At 35.2% G+C, this 22,280-nt stretch overlaps 1 protein-coding gene across 3 annotated transcripts in view; it reads left to right on the top strand.

Annotated features, from left to right (window-relative positions):
- LOC106874430 (uncharacterized) overlaps positions 1 to 22,280 on the top strand; it is a 1,214,035-nt gene that overhangs the window by 1,079,141 nt on the left and 112,614 nt on the right. For all 3 annotated transcript variants that reach the window (XM_052978428.1, XM_052978427.1, XM_052978429.1), the window contains 2 exons: positions 4,015 to 4,167; positions 11,421 to 11,529. In XM_052978428.1, coding sequence (XP_052834388.1) covers positions 4,015 to 4,167; positions 11,421 to 11,529 — 262 coding nt within the window. The remainder of the gene's footprint in view (positions 1 to 4,014; positions 4,168 to 11,420; positions 11,530 to 22,280) is intronic.

Below are 22,280 nucleotides of genomic sequence, written 5' to 3'. Positions count from 1 at the left end.
ACTATTTCTCAAAATATCGTTTATAACACTCATTTTGAAAAAGGTTACTTTTATATAAAAACACACGTGTAAGCGTCTGAGTAAATTGCATCTGAGTGAATTTCAACAAAACGTAAAAATAACGTTAGTCAAATTAATTTAAGATTAATTAGCTACTTCTGAAATAAGAAATATAATATAGATAATATTTTTTGCATTCAAAACACTCCAAAAATATATTAGTGCAAACAAATATTTTGAATGAAAAAAAAATTCAAACTTACCGCCAGTTTATTCCGACATTTCAGTTGGCTAACTCAGGAATTATGGGATTGCTATTGTTCGGGTCAGAAAGTGGAACGAGGTTAGCAACAATTCTACACTAACAAAGAGACAGAGAGGGGGTGTCACGTGGTCTTCTCAAAGCAGACGTACGAGTCAGTGAGAGAGGGGGAAGGGGAGGAAGAATATTTAGAAAATACCTGGACGGAGTTTCTTTGAAACAAAAGTAACTATTTTATCTAATTTTCCGATGATATGGATAAAAAAATCACAGAGCATGCAGCGCATACCTTACATGCCTGAGCGTGTACGACCCTGGTGTACATCAAGGGGAGAATAGCCTGGCTTTGTACATCAAGGGGAGTGATTGAAGCAGTGAAAATGCAGGGAACCTTAAAAGTGAATGAAGCCGTAGATCCAACACAATTTAAGAAAGACCAGAGAGAGCAGATGAAGAAAATTTGGCAAGATAAGAAAATACATGCACACACACACACATACACACCATAAAAAGCCAGACAGTATGAGAGGTAAATATATTTATTTTAGCACTTGATATCAATAAGATTATGGTCATTTTGCAACCTTCATCATGAAATAATAATTTCAGTGTATAATAAATCATTTTACATATCTGCACCAATATTCCTGCTCCATATTGCACGATACAGTTGTACTGCATTGAATTCTTACCTGCACAAGTATTCTGTGCATATGTTGAGGTGTTTTAACTGAGGAAGATTTATATAATGGGTCATTTCCTACAATATTACTAATATATACACAGGTAAATGTGTATTTAATTAATTTTCAACAAAATTTCTGCAAAGTAGGTATAAACTATGAATGTTCGTGAAGAACATAAACTTGAGAACTTTTGTCTTTTCATTAAATGATTTATCTATACATATTCCCTAGTTTTAATACTTTAAACACTGGTGTGTGGATAAAGTGAATTCACTTATTGCCTGTATCTGAATGTATAAAGAGACAATAACTGTGAATTTATACATTTATGGTTGTGTGAATTCAAGCCATCAGACAAGGCTCAAAATGAAGTATTTTTTGCTCTCGCGTTTAGGATGTTGTTGCTGTAGCACAGACACTGAAATGTGAGACCACATTCTGAGAAAAAGCCTTTTAAATGACTAGCTTAAAATCATTCACAAACATGCTTCAGCTTCTAGCCTATAGGCATGCTACTACTGTAATGGCCCCAGCTACTCAGTTCTGCCTGGTCTTGTAGCATCTCTACACAGGCACTCCCAACTCACTTGTCATTACTTCAGCTCTCTGACTGTGCACTAACTACTATGTCCAGTCTTTTCTCTTCAAAACATCCACTGTCTAGTATATCTCAACCTACAGATGTCGACATGTAACAGTTTGTGCAAGAGATTAGCATCATCAATTTCTTCAATTTAAAAAGCCTGCAATGCTTTTGCAGACCTAAGTAGAGGAGATTGACCATGTCTCTTGTTACATCAAGTAGAACAAGAAAGTTATTCATCTTATACAAGCCTATATTAATTATATCTTAAGAAAAATCTTCATAGAACACATCCACTTTAAAACACTTTTAATAACATATTCCTTCAAATAAACAAGTGTGAGACTAAATATTTAAAAACTAACCATGGAAGAAACAAAATATAAACCTATTTCATATAACATAATTTGAAATTCATTTCAATAATTAAGGGTTGAAAACTCTAAATGAATTTACAAATGCAAAAGAAAATAAAAATAGAAATATGCTCCCCTTTATACGGATACTTAAAAGGACATGGTACACTATCACACCCAAAACACACTCTTCACTAACACACCAATCAACAGCTACCCTCTTAACATTTGTACTAATAGAACACACATAAAGTTGCTTTCTCTTTACTTAGTTGCTAAACAGTTAAACATTTCTGTGCACATATCTTGAACACACACACACACACACACACACACATTCCTCTTCAGTCACTTTCCCTCTTTTGACCATTTTAAAATACAAACTCTCTTTTGCTTTAAATCCCTACTTCAGTTGTCCATTTTCTAGCATGGTAATATGTATATTATCTGCTAATATTTAACAATTTTAAGGTGGAAATTAGCAGAATTGTTAGCAGGCTGGGCAAAATGCTTAGAAAGGCTAAAATTCAAAATATCAAGGACACTCCATTATATTTTCTTTCCCTATGAGTAGTGAAGTAACACCATACCATTGTCTTTCTGTTTGTTTACTTTTTAACTGTTCTGACATTACATCATGTATTTAAAGGTGTAGGCATGGCTGTGTGGTAAGAAGCTTGCTTCCCAACCACACAGTTCCAGGTTCAGTCTCACTGCATAGCACCTTAGGCAAGTGCCTTCTATTATAGCCTTGGGCTGACCAAAGCCTTGTGAGTGAATTTAGTATGTGGTAACTGAATGAAGCCCGCCATATATGTGTGTGTGTGTGTGTTTTACTGTCAACTGGTGTTTTACTTGACAACTGGTGTTGGTGTTTTTATGTTCCTTTAAGTTAGCAGTTTGGCAAAAGAGACCAATAGGATAAGTATCAGGCTTGGAAGAAACTAAGTATGTTGTCAATTCATTCAACTAAAAATTCTTTAAAGTGGTTCCCCAGTATGGTCGCAGTCTAATCACTGAAACAAGTAAAAGATAAAAGCTAAAAGATATATGAATTCAGAGAATTATGTAGTTATTACGACAGTAAGCTCCTCTTACAGACTCAGCTAACAGTCCACATTTTAATCCAATACAGGGAAGTGTAATGTAGAGTGTTCATGCAGCTGAAATCCAGGAGAACTGATCAATGAAATTATTTTATGAGGAGTATATAGCCATAAAAGTCAGGAGGTATGAGAAGACCGTATATATTTATTTAACCACATCACATCCTTAGGATTAGAGCTATCTCACAACCTTCTTCATGTAGTATTAATTTCAGTGTAGAAGAAATTATGCTTACATTTTTACTTTAATATGTATACTCAGCATTATGCAATACAACTGTATATTCACAAATCCATGCAAATATATAAGGCTAGCTCATCAGATCACCAGAACATCATAGGTACACTAACGATTCAATTCCTAAAGTTGTATTTAATAATGCAAAGCATGCACAACAATGCAAACATGCAAGCATAATTTCATTTACACTGAAATTAATCCTATAAGAAAAGGTTGCAAAACAGCTGTAATCCAAAAGAGGTTACATATTTAAATGAATATATATTCACCTCTCATACCTCCTTTTATGGTTTATATATATATATATATATATATATACACACACACACAATCTACTTCATTAGCTTGCAGCTGTTTCTGCTATGAGATGCAGTGGACTCATAGTTGAGTGCCTGATTAACATCTCATAACTTCAGCAGAGCCTCAAATATGAAGTACTTAATATTCGAGGCTCTGATGAAGCTATAGGGTGTTATTCAGGCACTCAACTATGAGTCCACTGACTGCATCTTATAGCAGAAACAGCTGTAAGCTAATGAAGTTCGTGTGTGCATGTGTGTGCGTGTATGTGTGTGTGTATGTGTTTATAAACCAACATTTCAGCCAGCACAGACCTTCATCTAAGCAAAAAGCAATGAATATTTTCAATAAAAATTTATTTTCTTTCAAGTAATTTGCTGTTGGATAGATTTGTCACAATATATTAGTCAATAATGATATTCTGTTACTGGATATATATTGTTTAATATTTATGATGTTCCATATTTCTATTTTTTCTAGTCCACATTCGGTGATAAACTGGTAACAAAATATCTGTTTGACAGTGACTTCAGTGATGATCCTCAACTACCATCTCCAAATCAACTCAAGTACAAAATTTTAATAAAAAACAAAAAATTAAAAGATTTTGATAATCAAACTACAATTAAAAAAGTGAGTATTTCAAATGCAAATTTACTTTAATTCTGATAACTTACATATAATAAAATGCAATGTGTCCTGTCAGTCCTGCTGGTAGAGGGGAGCTAAAACAACAAACAGAGTAGAAGTGACTGACAGTCAGAGACGCAAAATGCGGGTGAAGTGCTGTGAGCTTTGAAGATGCAGGTATTTTAATCAAAATGGAACTAAGATTTTATCATAAATTGTATTAATCAATCTCTCACACAGACACCCACCCATCTTCCATGTAATAAAATGAAATGTGTTTCACGTCGGTCATGCTGGTAGAAGGAAACTAAAACAACAAATAGAGTGAAAGTGAATCACAGTCAGAGACACTAAATGCAGATGAATTGCATTGAGAAGTTTTACCTTCTGTCACTGGTACAGTAATCAAAATGAAACCACAAATTTTTATCATAAATGATATTTATTATCAATTTCACACACACACACACACATATATGGCAGAATCATTAGCACACTGGACAGAATGCTAAGAAGCATTTTGTCTATCTTTATATTCTGAGTTCAAATTCCACCACGGTCAACCTTGTCTTCTATCCTTTCAGAGTTTATAAATTAAGTACCAGTCAAGTACTGGAGTCAATGTGATCAACTTTCCCCATCCCCCAAAATTTCAGGCCTTGTGCCTGTAGTAAAAAGGATTATTATTATTATTAACATAGACTGAGAGAGCAGTGCATGCCATCAAAGTGACACTGGAGTACAAATATACAAAGCCCAATATACCCATCATGACTACCCATCTAAGGGTACATCAGGCACATGCTTCACAACCATATCTCATACCAAGATAAAAAGCATGATCTTGCAGGTGGAACCCAGATAAAATTTTCTTCAGGTTGAGAAGCCCATCCCACTCAAACGGTCCTTGAATAAAGGTTGTTTAAGGATGTTGAATGAGACACCCATGCTTCCAGAGTTGAATAATTCAAACCCCAAAGAATTCCTCTCAACACATGGCTATGATGCTCCCCCACTACAACTGCTTGAGATCAGAGATGCACATGTCAGCTTCTGAGAGACATGCTCAACTGACAAGCTGACAAACAAATCTGTGGTATTGAGCAAAATATTTGCTGCAGCCCATCTTTTATGCCAAGACAAAACATGTACATGATAACACTTTCAATCAGTTAAGATCAGAAGCCATGTGACCAGTGCCTGGTATGACATCAGGGCATTTATTATTAAGGTAGGAAACTGGCAGAATTGTTAATGTGCTGGATGAAATGCTTAACGGTATTTCGCCTATCATCATCTTCTGAGTTCAAATTCTGTCGACGCCAACTTTGCCACTTATCCTTTTGGGGGTCAATAAATTAAGTACCAGTAAAACACTGGGGTCAATGTAATTGACTAGTTTCCTCCCACCAAAAATTCAATCCTTGTGCTTGTAGTAGAAAGAATTATCATCATTATCATAATAACAATAATAATTATTATTATTATCATTATTATTATTATTATTGTGGTATGGTAGGCTGAGGTAGGGCCCTTGACTTTTTCAAGGCCTCCAAGACTGGCTGGATGAAGAGAAGTCATCCTCAGAGCAAAGACCTGAATTGACTACTTACAACATAGTAGCTTCCGTCAAAGTCACTGTCAAGTGGTAGTATTACACAGCACAGCTGAATAAGTGAACCACACAAGGGCAGGAACTTAACCGTATAGTGAGCTTATTATTATTTGGTTGGTTGGTTGGTTTGGCAGAATTGAGAGAGTGTTGAAAACAATTCCTTGCAGTATTTGTTCTGATTCTGAATCCTGCTGAGGGTAACTTTGCTTTTCATCTCGCTGGGTTTGATAAGCTCTGGGACATTGGGACAATGTAATCAACTGTCCCCTTCTCAAAATTGTTGGCCTTGCACAGACATTCAAAATAACTATAATTATCATTACTAGTATATGGCTTGTCTTATAAACAGAATGAATAATGTTATGTATCAAAATATAGCTATACATTAAAAAAAAAAAAAGAAATTATCTGATGCTCTAATGATTGCTAATTTGCAATATTATGTTCATATATATATTTGTAGTAGTGATAGAGTATCAGAATCAGTAGGACAGTAAATTAAATGTTTTATTTAGTTACATCCCTTTACTTTTTGAGTTTAATTCTCACCCTGTTCAGTCTTGTTTTTCCCCACTTTTAAAGGTTGATAAAATAGTACTTGTCAAATAATGGGCCGATTGATTGATTATTTCCTCCCCAAAATTTGAGATCATGTTCAATGAATTTGCAAAACTGTTTAGAATACTGGGCAAAAATATCTTAACTTATTTAGTTATGGCACTTTATGCTTCGAGTTCAATCCTACTGGGGTCCACTTTGCCTTTCAGCCTTCTAGAGACAATAAAAGAAAGTACCAGCAAAGTACTGGAATACCTCGGATCAGAGACCAGCTAAACAACACAACATCTAGTGCTTATTTTATTGGAAAGGCTAAACAACACAACAACTAGTACTTATTGTATTGGAAGGATAAAAGACAAAGTCTACCTCAGTGGAATTTTAACACAGGATGTAATGAAACATAACTAAATACCAAAAAATCCTTTTTGTCTATCTACCTCTTCACTTACCTTCCTTTGTTACTGTATATTCTATAAATAAAAATAAAAAGTAGCAGACCAGACCAACATTCTTAGAATATTAGGTTTCTCCTTCAAGAAACTTAAAACAAATTTTGCTTTGGTGACTTCTCTTTTGATCTTTCTAGTCTCGGAAACAAAAGTCACCAATAATGTGTTAGAGTTGATTTTGTCTTCTCTCCAATAAAATTTGTCTGTTGTCTAGGTAAATGAATTCATTATTACTTTTACTATTTTTATATTAATTTTCGTTGAGTTATTTCTTTGACTTGTTATATGAAGCAAAGGTTAGTAATTTATTGTGAAGGCCATTAAAGTAATATTTCAAGATTACATACATCACTGTTCCATTCAAAAAAGTCTTTTGGAAATATTCCATTTCCAATTCCTCAAATTCCAATTATTTCAAAATTTGTAGGATATTTCACTAAATAATTCCTGTTTCCCCAAACTTCACTGAAATAAGTTTCACACTTCAGTGCATCCTCAGTACAAATGCATAATCTTTAGAACAAATGTATCAACCTCTTCATCAACAACAACAGCACCATCATCATTATCCTTATAAATGTAAGATGTGTATGTATTTGCTTGATTTAGCAGTCAGAAAAATGGCTGTTTTCAACTGAAATGAGAGTCCAGTCACATGGTTACTATAACAGATGGGTAATACACATGGTATTCTGGCCATTTCCAACATTCTGGCAGAGTTAACTTTTCTTTTTATTCCTCTGAGATTGATAGAATAAATATCATCATCATCAACATCACCATCCTTATCACTTAATGTTTCTTTCAATTACTCACATGGGCTGCACAGATTACTGATGCTTTGTTAGATGGGTCACAGGACCACATCTCATACCTAAGTTTCATTTTTGGATTAGTCTCTACAGTTGAATGCCTTTCCCAACATCAACCACATTACATCTTCACAAGACTAATGGTCCACTCATTTCCATTTTTAAAACAGAACAGAACAGAAGTGAAACTGTGATGAATAGCTGCAGATAGATAAATGGTGAAAGATGTCAATATCAAATGGCTTGAAGGAGAGTATAGGTACAAGCCATGGGGTCTATGCATATCCAGTGAGATTCCTTGTTTGTTCTCCAAGATAGGTGAAAGAGGAAGGAATGGGCTGATCAATTAGGTAATTTACTGGTGTCAATTTAATTGACAACATCAATTTCTTGAAAGCAAGAAACAAAAAGAATATGTCCAATTGCTGCAGAGTAATAAAGAGAGATAATTACCTAACTTTTTTCAATTAAATGTATCAATTAGTAAATTTTTCAGTAGAATTCCCATCAATTGCAGAATTTTAGTTTAATACATCTATCATCATTATATAGATTGGGTTATTAAGAACTAATTACTAAATAGAAATTAAGTTAAGAATAAATAATATATAGACAAACATCTATAAATTGTCACCATGAAATTAAACCAATGATGTCCATTTTGACAACATGCATCATTGTTATTTAACAATCTGTGAGGGTTTGCTTAAATCTCCTCTGCAAACCACCAATGATAGCAGCCAAAGACTGCTAGTTAAAATATAAAAAGTATGTGCCTAAATACAAGCTTCTTGACTATGGACTTAATTAAAGTGACAGGATAAGAACTATTTAAATCCTCTTGATACCGACCTGCCTCAGACAGCTCTTGTTCCTATAATGCAAACTTCTTGGTTCAAAGTGAATTAAATAAGAACCTTTCATCAAAATTTCTTATTGATTTATTTTATAAACACTAGCTTAATAATGACAAAGCTATTTTACTAAATTCTTCATTATTTTCAAAATTAATTGAAACAAAGGTAGTGTCTTTCAGTTTGGAATTTGGTAAGGAAAAAGTTATTGAATTGTCAGAGATGTACTATTTTCTATATCTTTTAACTGCTTGTATCTATATCTGTTTTATATTTTCTTGCATCTATGAGGTAGTTTTGTGGCTGATGCAACTGAATTTTACTGCTCTTCCCACTATAGAGTACAGAGCAGTGTCTGTTTTCTTCAGTTAGGTACACTGCATCAAACACTGTGTCTAGAGGAAAAATAAGGTTTGAATTCATGACCATTTGCTCAGTAATCAAGTACATTAATTTCATAGTGTCATCATAATAATATATACTATCATTATAACTTAAATTTGTGCTATTTCATATACATCTTCTAACACCAATTTACTACATGTTTTTGTATGCATAATGCACACCACTGCACTTGTTGATCACCAAACCTAAGAAACAGTTGTAAAGGATTGTCTGGATTCTTTTCCCATCTATCTATGATGTCAGAGTATGAACTCTCTAGGTGTTTTACCTATTTATGAGAACAACTGTGGACTGGTTTCCTGTTTTTCTGCTTAATTGTATTTATACACACATCTGTATAACTAATTTATAAATACTTTCATGTCATTAACAACTGCCTGCCTAACTTTTATTTTACTATATATATATATATAGTATTAATGGTTTCTTATTAGGAAACCAATAGATTTTATACAGGGCTGCAAGGAGAAGTGCTCAGAATAATTGAGACAAGAGTAAAATATTAGTTAAAAAATAAAAAGACTGGGTTAACGACTCAACATATCATACCCCCTCAATGAACATATATAAGAAATACAGCATAATCTGTCAAACATAAGGAATAAGAAGAAATAACGCAAGAAAAATAATGCAAGAAGAAATAATAAATAAATAAAAATATATCATATAGTATAAAATTTTTATACAAGAATATATTGTTTCAACCGATAACATGGAACTGAAAAAAATTGAGTTAAAGATATAAAGCAATACACGTGAATATCATTTCATAGAAGTTAAAAAGTTAAAATTAATACTAATAAAAATTAATACGGAAGGAGTAAAAATTTCAAATATAATAATATAATATAAGTCGATATAGTAAAATAAAATGACATGAAGAAATGAGGTACCATAAAGTAGTCTATCGGTTGGAAAAACAAGGACAGAAGTGATTTAGCACCACTTAGAATTAAAGTTCAAAGTTCTTCAACTCCCTCGGGCACATTTCACATCTCAAAACCAGTAGAGCAAATATATATAAACAAAATGGACCAGCCTATGTAAATAATTGGAGGATTCCAAAAAAAAAAAAAAAAAAAAAAAAAAAAAAAAAAGTGCCATTTTAGAATAGCCAAACAGGCTGCAGTATCAAAACCAATCTACGAGGTTTCAAATCACCCTAACGTAAACTGTTACATTTGTTATTACTTTTAAATTTATTTTTATCTCTATAGTTTCAAGAAGTTTTTCTTCTTGAAACTATAGAGATAAAAATAAATAACAAGTGTAATAGTTTACGTTAGGGTGATTTGAAACCTCGTAGATTGGTGTTGATATTGCAGCCTGTTTGGCTATTCTAAAATGGCACTTTTTTTCTTCTTTTTTTTTTTAATCTTCCACTTATTTACATAGGCTGGTCCATTTTTATATATATTTGCTCCTTAGAGAAATCAGTTTTTTTTTTCATCTTGTGCATGTTGTAACTTTGTACGTGTGTTCACCCTGACGAGGGGTCATCACCAATTTACACTCTATTGTGTTTTGAAATACAGTGGTGTACCTCCGAAATGGCCATAGGTATTGTATGAAATTCGTGAAATTGTTTTTATTGATGGATACCTGCGGTGTGCTGTAATTGTTTTTGACTCATGTGTGGTGAACCTTTTTTGATATGGTGAGCGGAATTGAACTTTTGCCTGTTGATACTTGCTGGGTGCCTGTTGTTTGCTCTTGTGTGTGCCGGATTGGTGCGAACTTGCCTTTTGGTGTCTACTGGTTTTGAGATGTGAAATGTGCCCGAGGGAGTTGAAGAACTTTGAACTTTAATTCTAAGTGGTGTTAAATCACTTCTGTCCTTGTTTTTTCAACCGATAGACTACTTTATGGTACCTCATTTCTTCATGTCATTTTATTTTACTATATCGACTTATATTATATGTTATTATATTTGAAATTTTTACTCCTTCCGTATTAATTTTTATTTGTATTAATTTTAACTTTTTTAACTTCTATGAAATGATATTCACGTGTATTGCTTTATACCTTTAACTCGATTTTTTTCAGTTCCATGTTATCGGTTGAAACAATATATTCGTGTATAAAAATTTTAAACTATATGCTCTATTTTTATTTATTTATTATTTCTTCTTATTCCTTGTGTTTGACAGATTATGCTGTATTTCTTATATATGTTCATTGAGGGGGTGTGATATGTTGAGTCATTAACCCAGTCTTTTTATTCTTTAACTAATATTTATATATATATATATTCACACTTACATACAGACATGCATGTATATATATATATATATATGTATATATATATATTAATTTTGCCTTATTGATTGTTATTTTGATATTCATATTTGTACTTCATTGTGAATTATTCATATAAACTTATTACAAATTGGTTTTCATTTCCTTACCCAAAATCAGATAACCAGTGACACAGCATATTTCCATTTAAATTTTAGTCAATTTATATTTCAGAATACCCTCCCCTGCTTTCCTTGACGGTTTAACTATGTATGTGTGTGTACTATAAATTTTCCTCATACAAATAACATTTCTATGACAGGTTTGTACCCATTCTCGAACAAGCAGTATGATCTCTTCTGAAAGTGCTTCAATTAATTTTGAAGAGGATGACGATGAAGATGATGATGAAGATGATGATGTTGCTGATGGCAAGTAACTTTTATTACTGTTGTGTTACTGTACTCACTTTTTCAATAAGATTTTTATTCCCTTAAAGACATTTCAGGACAAATTTTAATTCATACAATTTTAACCTCATCTTTTGTGTTTATTGTAATTAACTTTGTTTGCATCTGAAACTAGTCTTTGGTACATTTCATCACATTCCCTATTCGTGTGTGGGTGTGTGCATGCATGTGTGTGTGTGTGTGTGTGTGTGTTGAATCCTGTCGGTCAATGATGACCATGTACCAACCTGTTTCTGTTATCCTTTATTTGTTTCAGTCATTGGACTGCGGCCATACTGGGGCACCACTTTGAAGGGTTTCGTTGAACAAATTGTCTCCAGTATTCATTTTTCTAAAGTCTCACACTTATTCTGTCAATCTATTTTGCCACACTGCTATGTTATGGGTAAACAAACCAACACCAACTGTCAAGTAGTGAGGGGTGGAAGGAACAAATGCAAAGATACACATACATGCACTCTCACACACACACACACACACACACACAGATTTCGTCCACCAAACTCACTCACAAGACACCAGCTCACCAGGAACCAAAGTAGAAGACACTTTCCCTAAGTGCTATGCAGTGGGACTGAACCTCCAAACCACATGGTTGCAAAGCAAGCTTTTTAACCACACAGCCATAGGCAAAAATTTTTTGAGGAAATCTCTGTCGTAAATCTCTCCTTTACATGCCAATAATGTTTATCCAAAGGAAAGTTCACTAACTTTTGCCAATACTGTTTGGCACCAGCATCATTGCAGGTGCTACTCTCAGAATGCATAAAACTAGAACAGATACCATGAGATACCCTGCCTGACTCCCTCTAACCGTTCTGCTGCAATCCACAGTACTGGATTGATACCTTTTTGTCATGTCTCTGAAATGATGAAAAGTTAAAGCTGTCTGTAGCAGAATTAGAACAACTCTGTGGAGTTAGGAAAAATACTACAAAACATCACAAGACAATCTCTTTTTCTTTATGAGAGAGTGTCTTGTGATGTTTTGTAGTATTTTTTCTGACTCTGCAGAGTTGTTCTAACTCAGCTACAGACAACTTTTCATCATTTCAGAGTCATAACAAAAAGGTTATCCTACACCTTTAAAGACTGCCAATCCATCCAATATATGGACGTGTGTGTGTGCATGTACACACACACACACATGCACATTACTCTAGGGATGCAGGCAAATAAGGGGGCCAACATGCAGTTGTCAATTTACTTGCTAAAGTATTAGTGAAATATTGCTAAAATCACACTTTAACAACCAAATGTATACATTGGACAATGAAGTCCTTGAAATACAAGTGCATGGTAGGTTATAGCTGGAATGACTTTGGTTACAAGGCCACTGGTTGAGAGCTCACATAGAGTTAAACAACAACTCCCAGCTCAGTTTGAACCAAAAGCTACAATTACTAAAGCAGGCTTTTAAAAACATGTAAGTCACTGTTTGAGTCATGCATGAGAAATGCAGAGGTTGTGAGTTCATATCACACTTGGGGCACTGATATCTTCTTGAGAAAACTTGAAAGAAATAAAACAAATATACTCTCTTGGATATCTAATGTGAGTGTGCATGAAAGAATTAGTACAAAGGTGATGAATGAAAAACTTGGCATAAGAGGAATCAGGGTTTGCATTCAAGAGAGAAGACTGCATTGATGTGGACATGTGATGCATATGGATGAGGACAGATGCATAAAAAAGTGCCAATCATTTAATGTGGTTGGAACCTGCAGAAGAGGGAGACCCAGAAAGACATAGGATGAAGTGGGAAGGTTGACCTCAGAAACCTGAATCTGATGGTAGAGATGACTAAAGACTGGAATCTCTGGCGATATGAGGTTCTTGAAAAGACTCATCCTCCACAGCAAAATTGAGTTCTGGAAGTGCTATGCTTCCTGCTCTCCACCCATGTTACAATGACTCTCTCTCTCTCCATCCACAGCTCCTACAGACTACCAAACCATGTCATCTCCCTCTCTTGTCCTCTACTCTTAGTACTCATGTATCATCTTAGTACTCCTGCCACTTGTGCCACCATACTGTTTCTTCTGCATCCCTCTGTCTTTCTCAGCACGTTCTTTGTTCATTGACCCTTCAACCCTAACTATTTTGGGTCAACCCCCTATCACCTCATTCTCTTTCCAATACAATCTTGCAGACCAAGCACCCACTCATTCACATCTACTCAGCTTGTGCCTTATAAGGTCACCTGGGCACTTCATCACCATTATCTATCTCTTGCAGCTCCTAATTATCATTTTATCTTTCTCTGTTCCCCTTTTCCCTACTAGATGTGAGTAAACATGCAGATCCCTCTACAAGAACTTGCCCTGTCCCCCATTTTCCCTAGCATTCCTCTCCTCCCCTAGCATAAAGATGCTCGGCCCAGTGTGGGTTCAAAGTTCTGCAAACTGTTTGGTGACTTCAGGTGGAACAAGAAAGCACCCAGTCCATGTTGTAAAGTGATTGGTGTTAGAAAAGGCATCTAGCTTCAGAAACTGTGCTAAAGCAGACATTTGAGTACGATGCAACTCTTGGGTACATCAGAACCAATCCATGACTATATGGAACATAGATGTTAAATGATGGTGGTACTGATGGACTGGCTCCTGTGCAGGTGACATGTAAAATACACCATTTCGAGCATTGCCGTCGCCAGTACCGCCTGACTGGCCCTCGTGCCGGTGGCACATAAAAGCACCCACTACACTCTCGAAGTGGTTGGCGTTAGGAAGGGCATCCAGCTGTAGAAACTCTGCCAAATCAGATTGGAGCCTGGTGTCGCCTCCTGGTCCACCCATCCTCAGTCAAATCGTCCAACCCATACTAGCATGAAAAGCGGACGTTAAACGACGATGATGATGATGATACATATACATATATATATAAGTTTTTACATCTCTGAATGGATTCAATGATATTGTGTATTTATACTATAAGTATTTTGATTCAAACAATAACAATAGTCAAATTCTTGTAGGAAAAAAAAATCATAAGAAGCCACAACACTTTGCTATTTAAAACATGAAAAAGTAAGCTTATAAACTTAAAGGTCTTGTTTTCCAAACGTCCTAGTGACAAGGCCTTGTATTATTTTAAAAACCAAAGTTATGCTACTCAACATTTTAACAAGTGGACAAAAAAACAACTTTCTCCATGTTTTCAGTTTGTAACTTGACAATAATGCAACTGTTATAACAGTAATTTATCTTGAGTAAAATTAATTTCTAAAATTTTAGAATCTAGAAATCCAAATTACATTTATTTTTGGCTAAGTGGTTCTTGATAAATCATTTTCTCTGAAGATTTCTGGCATCACATTGCGTATGAAAAATACCATTGTGAAATACACACACACACACACACACACACACAGATATATAAATCATTGTCATCTTCCTCATCACTTTTATGTTTTCTTTTTCTTCACACTGGCATGAGATAGATGAAATTTATTGATGCAGATTTTCTGTAGCTGGATGCTCTTCTTGTTGCTAACTATTAAATGTTTTACACCAATAAGGTAGTTTCATTCCATTAGTCTTGACATGTCAAAACCAACAAGGTCCATGACACTAGGGGACTTTTGTTTACTTGAGAATGAAAAGTATAGTAATATTTTAACTCAACTGTTTTTGTGAAGTCTTGCAGAATCAAAGCATACACACATATCTTTTATCTTTTACTAACTTCAGTCATTAGACTGTGACCAAGCTGGGGCACCACCTTGAACAATTTATTTTAGTCTAACAAATCGACCCCAGTACTTACTTTTGTATTTTTCCTGGTACTTCTATCGATCTCTTATTCTGAACAGCTAAATTATAAGGATGTAAACACACCAACACTAATTGTTGAGGAGTGGTGGAGAACATATATATATATATATATATTTAAGACAAGGTATAACTAATGGTCATTACATATTTTTCTTTATTGTAGTAAATTCAACTTACAGCTGTTTCCAGTAGCCATTATAGGTTCATTATTGATAGGTTTACCCAATTAGCTCATTGATTGGTTGGGAAAGATTGAATAACCTAGAAAATTAATGCTACTTTCATCAGTCATTTCTGGTTATGACTAAGCAGAACACTGAAGGAATGGTACAGGCATGGGGAGAGGAATGTGCATGATGGGCTTCCTTCTAGTTTCTCTCTAACTTCAATTTACAGAAGATTTGGTCAGCCTGAGGCTATAGTGGAAGTTACTTGTTCCAAATGCCTCTCGTGAAATCAAACCCCAAATAAAATGGTAGCAAAGCTGCACCAGTACTCAGCTGGTACTCATTTTCAGTACTATGAACTGGAGCAATGTGAAACTATATACTTTGCTTAAGGACACAACATGCTGTCCTGTCCAGGAATTACAAGAATGAACTTACATTCATGAGTATGTGGCAGTAACTACACTTTAGTTTGCATATTACAATAGTAATCATGACCTCCCTCATATATCAGTACCAATAACCTCCACATGCTATGGTAGTGACCCTGTGCTCCATAATGTTATACATTTAGCACTAGCCAGTTGTCTTGATCTATATACATAAGGTCAGCTGCATCACTAAATTTAAAACTGCATCCAACATGGAGATTTCTTTATATTTGTTTGGTGTGTGTGTGCGTTTGTGTGTTTGTGTGTGTATGCCTATATATTAGTGTCTTTTTGTCTTGATATCGCATGATAGTTGTAAATGGGTGTCACCGGTTACTGCCATACAAGAAGTGTTCTTTATGTATAATCTTCTGTGCAAACATGTCTGGCCATGGGAAAATATTACTTTACTTGGGAAAAAGTGTTTGTAACAAGAAAGGCATCTAGACATAAAAAGTTTACCTCAGCAAATACTGTTCCAACCCATGCAAGCATGGAAAAGTAGATGTTAAAATGATGATAGGGATGATGGTCTGGAGGTTGGAACTGTAACTAAGTCTGTATAGGCCCACCTGAACCAGTAATACTGATGCTACTAAAGTGCTTCTTGAGCCCTTGTAAGTCAACACCTATAGAAAGTACATGAGCAAGGAATTCCAAAGAGGGTATATCTGAGGAGGAAGGATTGGGTTTAATGATAAGTGCAGAGCCTGGTGGATTGAAAACAGCAAGGTTGATATGACAGAAGGAGTAGCAAGTGGGACAGAAACACTCAAGTGGAGGTGGTGCAAATCCAGGTAGCTCTAAGGAGCAAATTCTATTATAGTAGCAGTATAAAAAGCAGAGAGATGTTAATATGCTAACAAGCCAGAAGAGAGTATCTGTGAGTGGCTTTATAGAAGAATTTCAGTTTTTACTTGAAGCATTTTTCCTAAAAAAGGTTGCAATGTTTGAAATATCAACTTCCAAGTGAAAAATAACAAAAGGGAAATAATTTGCTTGCGAGGGGATACTGAAAAGTTGCTGGAAAGGCCTGGCTGGAGGTTCAACCTTCTGAGTTCTTTTACAGGGCTTCGAAAAACTGAAGGACTATTACAATAAGTGTGTGAATTTGAGAGGGGTATATGTTGAATAAAATCATAATTAACTGATCCTCCTGTATTTTCTCTTACCCAAAGTCAGGAACCTTTCAGCACCCCCTTATGAGAGATCATATTATATAACAGGCATTACTCTGTGTCTTTGGTCAAGACGTTCAACTAACCAAACATTATTTGTCAATACAAGCATCACTAATCTCTCTGGAATTTACTGTTGTACCAACCAAATCTTAGTTAAGTGTCAGTACAACCACAGGACTTCATATATGCACACAACATTTCCTATCTAAAATGTTTTTCTATCAAATCAACCTGATGTATGAAACCTAAAAACAATTTAACCCTTTTGATACCAACCCACCTGAAACTGCTTCTGGCTCTATTGTACAAATGTCTTATTTTCAAAAGTTCCGAATTAAAATCTTCCACCAAACAGTCACAATTTATGTTCTTAACACTAGCATAATGATAACTAAGTTTTTTTCACTAAATTCTTTGTAATATTTAAAATTAATTAAACAAAACACAGAGCATCTTAACAGAAATATTGTAACAAAAGGGTTACACTTTCATCTTGTGAGTTATGAATGTTAAGTTATTTTCTGAACAAACTAAAGGAGAAAACTGAAAAGACGTTGCCTTTCTGTTGAAGAGTTTTGAGTTTGCATCCAATAGTTTTTAATATTCTGCACCTGAATATCTTCAAAACATTAAAACATTCTTTGTCCAAGTCACTTGAGAGCAGCAAAGCAATAAATTAGATAGACTTAGAAAGATTTAACAGCAAACTAAAATGGACACCAGAAAATTGCTTGGTGATTTGCAATATTAGAATGAAAAACTATTCTTTTATTTTTTCACTAGTTTCAGTCACTGGACTGTGACCATTCTGGATCACCACCTTCAAGAGTATTTAGGTGATCATTCAACCCTTGCTATTATTTTCTATCTGGTACTTGTTTTACCATGTAGAAGACTGGAATCATTTTAACCATTTAGCAAAACATGAACACTATTATCTTCAATTTTTATTTCTTCTTAATAGTACAGTCTGTTATGAAGTATCAAAAAGTTTCATTGCACTTCTGAGACCTGCTCATTGATACATTTCCATTACATCAGTTCAAAATTGTTTCTAGTGAGTTTTTATAAACTTCAGATATTTCAGTCTTTCCTGTCTTTCTCTTTCCCTTTTAAAATTTTTCTCTTCCGTTTTTCTTAGCTATATTCTTCTTTAAACAGGTAAATAATTAACTAATACATAAAGTAATTCTCATATATTTTTTCCTAGCTGTCCTTTTGTGTATGAGTGAATTTACTTATTTTTTTAAATTGGACCTGTGATTTTTTTTTTTTTTTTTTTTTTTTTTTTTTTTTTTTTTTTTTTTTTGTCTGATTCACAGATTCAATTTTCCTGTTTCCTTTCACTTCCTTTCTCTACCCCAATCTAATTATCTGTGTGTGTGTGTGTGTGTGTGTGTGTGTGAATTTATTTTATTATTGTTAACATTCTCATTAGTAGGATAATGGATTTGGTAGAATTTTTAGAACGTTGGATAAAATGCCTAGCAGTATTTGTTCCAGTTCTTTATGCTCAGAGGCCAAGTCCTGCCAAGGGCATCTCAGCCTTTTATCCTTTGAAGTCCAACAAAACAGGATACCAGTCATGTATCGAAGCTGATTAAAATAACTAAGTCCCCCTCAAATTTATGGCTTTCTGTCTAATTTAGAAATAATTATTGTTAATAGTGAAGGTGTGTGGTTTTGTGGTTAGGGTATTCAGCTTGTGCTGTAAGGTCGTGAGTTCAATTCCAGACATTTCATTGTGCCCTTAAACAAGATACTTTATTTCACATTGCTCCAGTCCACTCAGCTGGCAAAGATGAGTAATACTTATATTTTAAAGGGCCAGCCTTTTCACATTCTGTGTCACACTGAATCTCCTTGAAAACTACATTAAGGGGACACATGCATATGGTGTGCTCAGCTGCTTGCACCTTAATTTCATGAGCAAGCTGTTCCATTGATCGGATCAACAAGAAGCCTCATTGTTATTACCAATGGAGTGCTACTTATTGTTAATAGTAGTCATTGCTAAGATATTTTTTTCTTTTTCATGAGGATGGCTTTTGAATATTTTGGAGATGTCGACTGTCATGTATTTAGACACAAGCCAAATACATACAATTTCAAAAGTTATTTTATCAATTTCTAACTAAAAGCTAAGTTACTTTTCTTAACTGAAAATCAAAACATTAATGAACATAAAACTTGTATACGCATGCATGTATACAAATATATGGCTTTGCAAGTTATATGGCAACTTCACTAGAGTTGGTGCCACAAAAATGCATCCACTAACCTCTGTAAAGTGGTAGGCATTAGGAAAGGTATCCAATAGTAGAAACCATGAAACCATACCAAAGGACACATTGGAACATGACACAGACCTCTAACTTATTAGAACCTTTTAAACTGTCTGACTCATATCAACACTGAAGATGTATGTAAAATGATGATTATATATATACCTAGGTATATACATATACATATATATATATATATATATATATATATATATTCACCATCATAATCATGGATTTAGCATCCACATTTCCAAGCTTGCATAATTCAGAGGCACTCAGCTGAGGCAGATTTTCTGCAGATGGATGCTCATCCTGTCACTGATCCGCATTTGTTTCCAAGCAACATAATATTTCCGCTTGTCTGGACATGCTTTCAGAGATGGCTAGAAGCAAATGACACCACTTGTATGACTGTCACATGCTATCAAGACAAGGAAGCACAAAAATACATAAACAAATAAATGAACACACACACACACAACAAACTTTTTCAATTTCCACATAACAGATCCACTCACAAGGCTATATTAGGAAACACTTGCTTAAGGTGCCATGCAATAGGACTAAATTTGAAATCATGTAGTTAGGAAGGAAATGTTTTAATTACATAATCACGTCTGCACCTATAGCCATATCATCATTTTTATATCCACTTTTCTAAGCCGGTTTGTTTGGGCCAGATGGAAGATTTTGAACCAGTGTTTTACAGTGAGATACTATTCCAATGTCAACCCTTTTAGTCACTCCTTATAAGGACAGCAAACTTGTATACCTACAGGGGTCTGGGTGGCTGCTATCAGTTTGTGCCAGTTGCTGTTGAGTAATCGAGTATTTTAGGACCCTGTAGAGTCAATTTCTTCTGAAAAATAGGGATAATGATGGCTTGACGGAGAAATGAGTCCCATTAGGTGGAGTGGCTGCTGCAGCAAGTGTCACTGACCAGTTTCCACAGTAACACCATTGTGGGAATTACTGTGGGGTGCAGCTGAGCACATCACTTGTTCCGAGATATGTGGCCTATCACCCCCATCCCCTCCATCTTCCCCTGTTTTATTCTCCCGCTTTTTTCCTCTTCTTTTTTATCTCTATCTTCTTTCCTCTTTCTATGTATTTAAATGTTCTAATAAAATAAAGAAATTCCTTTTGCTAAAAAAAAAAGACAACAAAGTATGCGTATTCTAAATGATGGGCCTCAGCACAATTTTCATTCTATCAAATTTCACTCATAAAAATCATTGGTCAATTCACAGCTACAATAGACACATTCTGTTTAAAGTACCACACAAAAGGGTTGAACCCAGAATCTAAGCAAAAACCACACAACTACATCTTCAACTTTCACTTTCACATCATAATATAAGAATGATTATATATTTATCTCTTAGGAAACATTTAAACTTGTATCATGCTCAAGAGAGAATATTTATCTCACATGTTCTTAATGCTGCAGAAATTAAAGTTAAGTACCAGTTTTATGGATTCTTGTGATTTATGGCATAAACTTGTAACTGCTAGGGTGTGGTTCACTGATCTTTTTCTGTGCTGAGTGTGAACAAGAGAGAGAGAAGAAAGGAGGAGAGAAAGGGGAGGAGTGAGAGAGATAGAGATAGAAAAAAAGAGTAGGGGGAGTGATAGAGAAATGGTGTTGTGGTAATAATGGTGGTGGTGGTGGTGGTCATAGCTGTGTAGTTGCTATGGGAACATTTTGTCAGGGTTTATTGCTCTTATGCATCTCCTGCGACACATATTGACATATTGATGCGGTTGGGTGTGTCTGAGTGCAATGTTTGGATTTAATGCAACTAATAGCTTTGATAGAAGAGTAGATATGGTGATGGAAGGTGGTGGTGGGGGTGGATGAGTTATTGGTAGTGATAATGTTTGTAATGTGGTGACACTAGTAGTCTTGACTGTCTGGTGATGGTAGCAGTAGTGGTTATAGTTGTGGTGTGACAGTGGGGACTGGTGATGGAGGTGGAGATAGTGACAGTGATGGTAACAGTGGATGATAGTGATGACATTGATAGTATATTAACTGTACAGGTTGGTGGTAGTGGCGAAGATGAGGGAGACAGTGGTGGTGGTGGTGGTGGAAGCAGTGGTTGTGATGTCACTGGTATTGACTATAGTGAGAGAGATGGTAGAGGTGGTAGTTGTGATGTCACTGGTATTGACTATAGTGGGAAAGATGGTGGTGGTGGTGGTTACAGTAACAGTCATAGTGGTGATGATGTTAGTGGTGGTGGTGGTGATTTTGGAAGTATTAACTATACTGTTGGTGTTGGTTGTAGTGGTGATAATGGCAGTAGGGATGTAGTGATCGTGGTGGCACTGGTAATAGCAAGTGCGCTGTTGGTGTCGATGGTGGTGCTGATGGTGGTGGTGGTGGTGGTGGTGGTGGTTTTGACAGTGGCAGTATTATTTACAAAGATAGAAGTGCTGATGTAAGCAATAGCAGTAGATTGTGAGTGATGACACTGGTGAAACATACTCTTTTTTACTCTAGGTACAAGGCCCGAAATTTTTGGTGGGAGGAGGCCAGTCGATCAGATCGACCCCAGTATGCAAGTGGTACTTAATTTATTGATCCCAAAAGGATGAAAGGCAAAGTCAACCTCAGTGGAATTTGAACTCAGAATGTAAAGACAGACGAAATAGCACTAAGCATTTCGCCCAGTGTGCTAACGTTTCTGGCAGCTTGCTGCCTTATGTAGAAATATTCTTTTCTACTTTAGGCATAAGGCCCGAAATTTTGGGGGAGTGGGGTCAGTCAATTAGATTGACCTCCAGTACACAACCGGTACTTAATTTATCGACCCCGAAAGGATGAAAGGCAAAGTCGACTTTGGCGGAATTTGAACTCAGAACATAAAGA

The sequence above is a fragment of the Octopus bimaculoides genome, chromosome 2 (assembly GCF_001194135.2).
Source record: "Octopus bimaculoides isolate UCB-OBI-ISO-001 chromosome 2, ASM119413v2, whole genome shotgun sequence".
NCBI lineage: Eukaryota > Metazoa > Mollusca > Cephalopoda > Octopoda > Octopodidae > Octopus > Octopus bimaculoides.
This window is presented reverse-complemented; position numbering and strand designations above follow the sequence as displayed.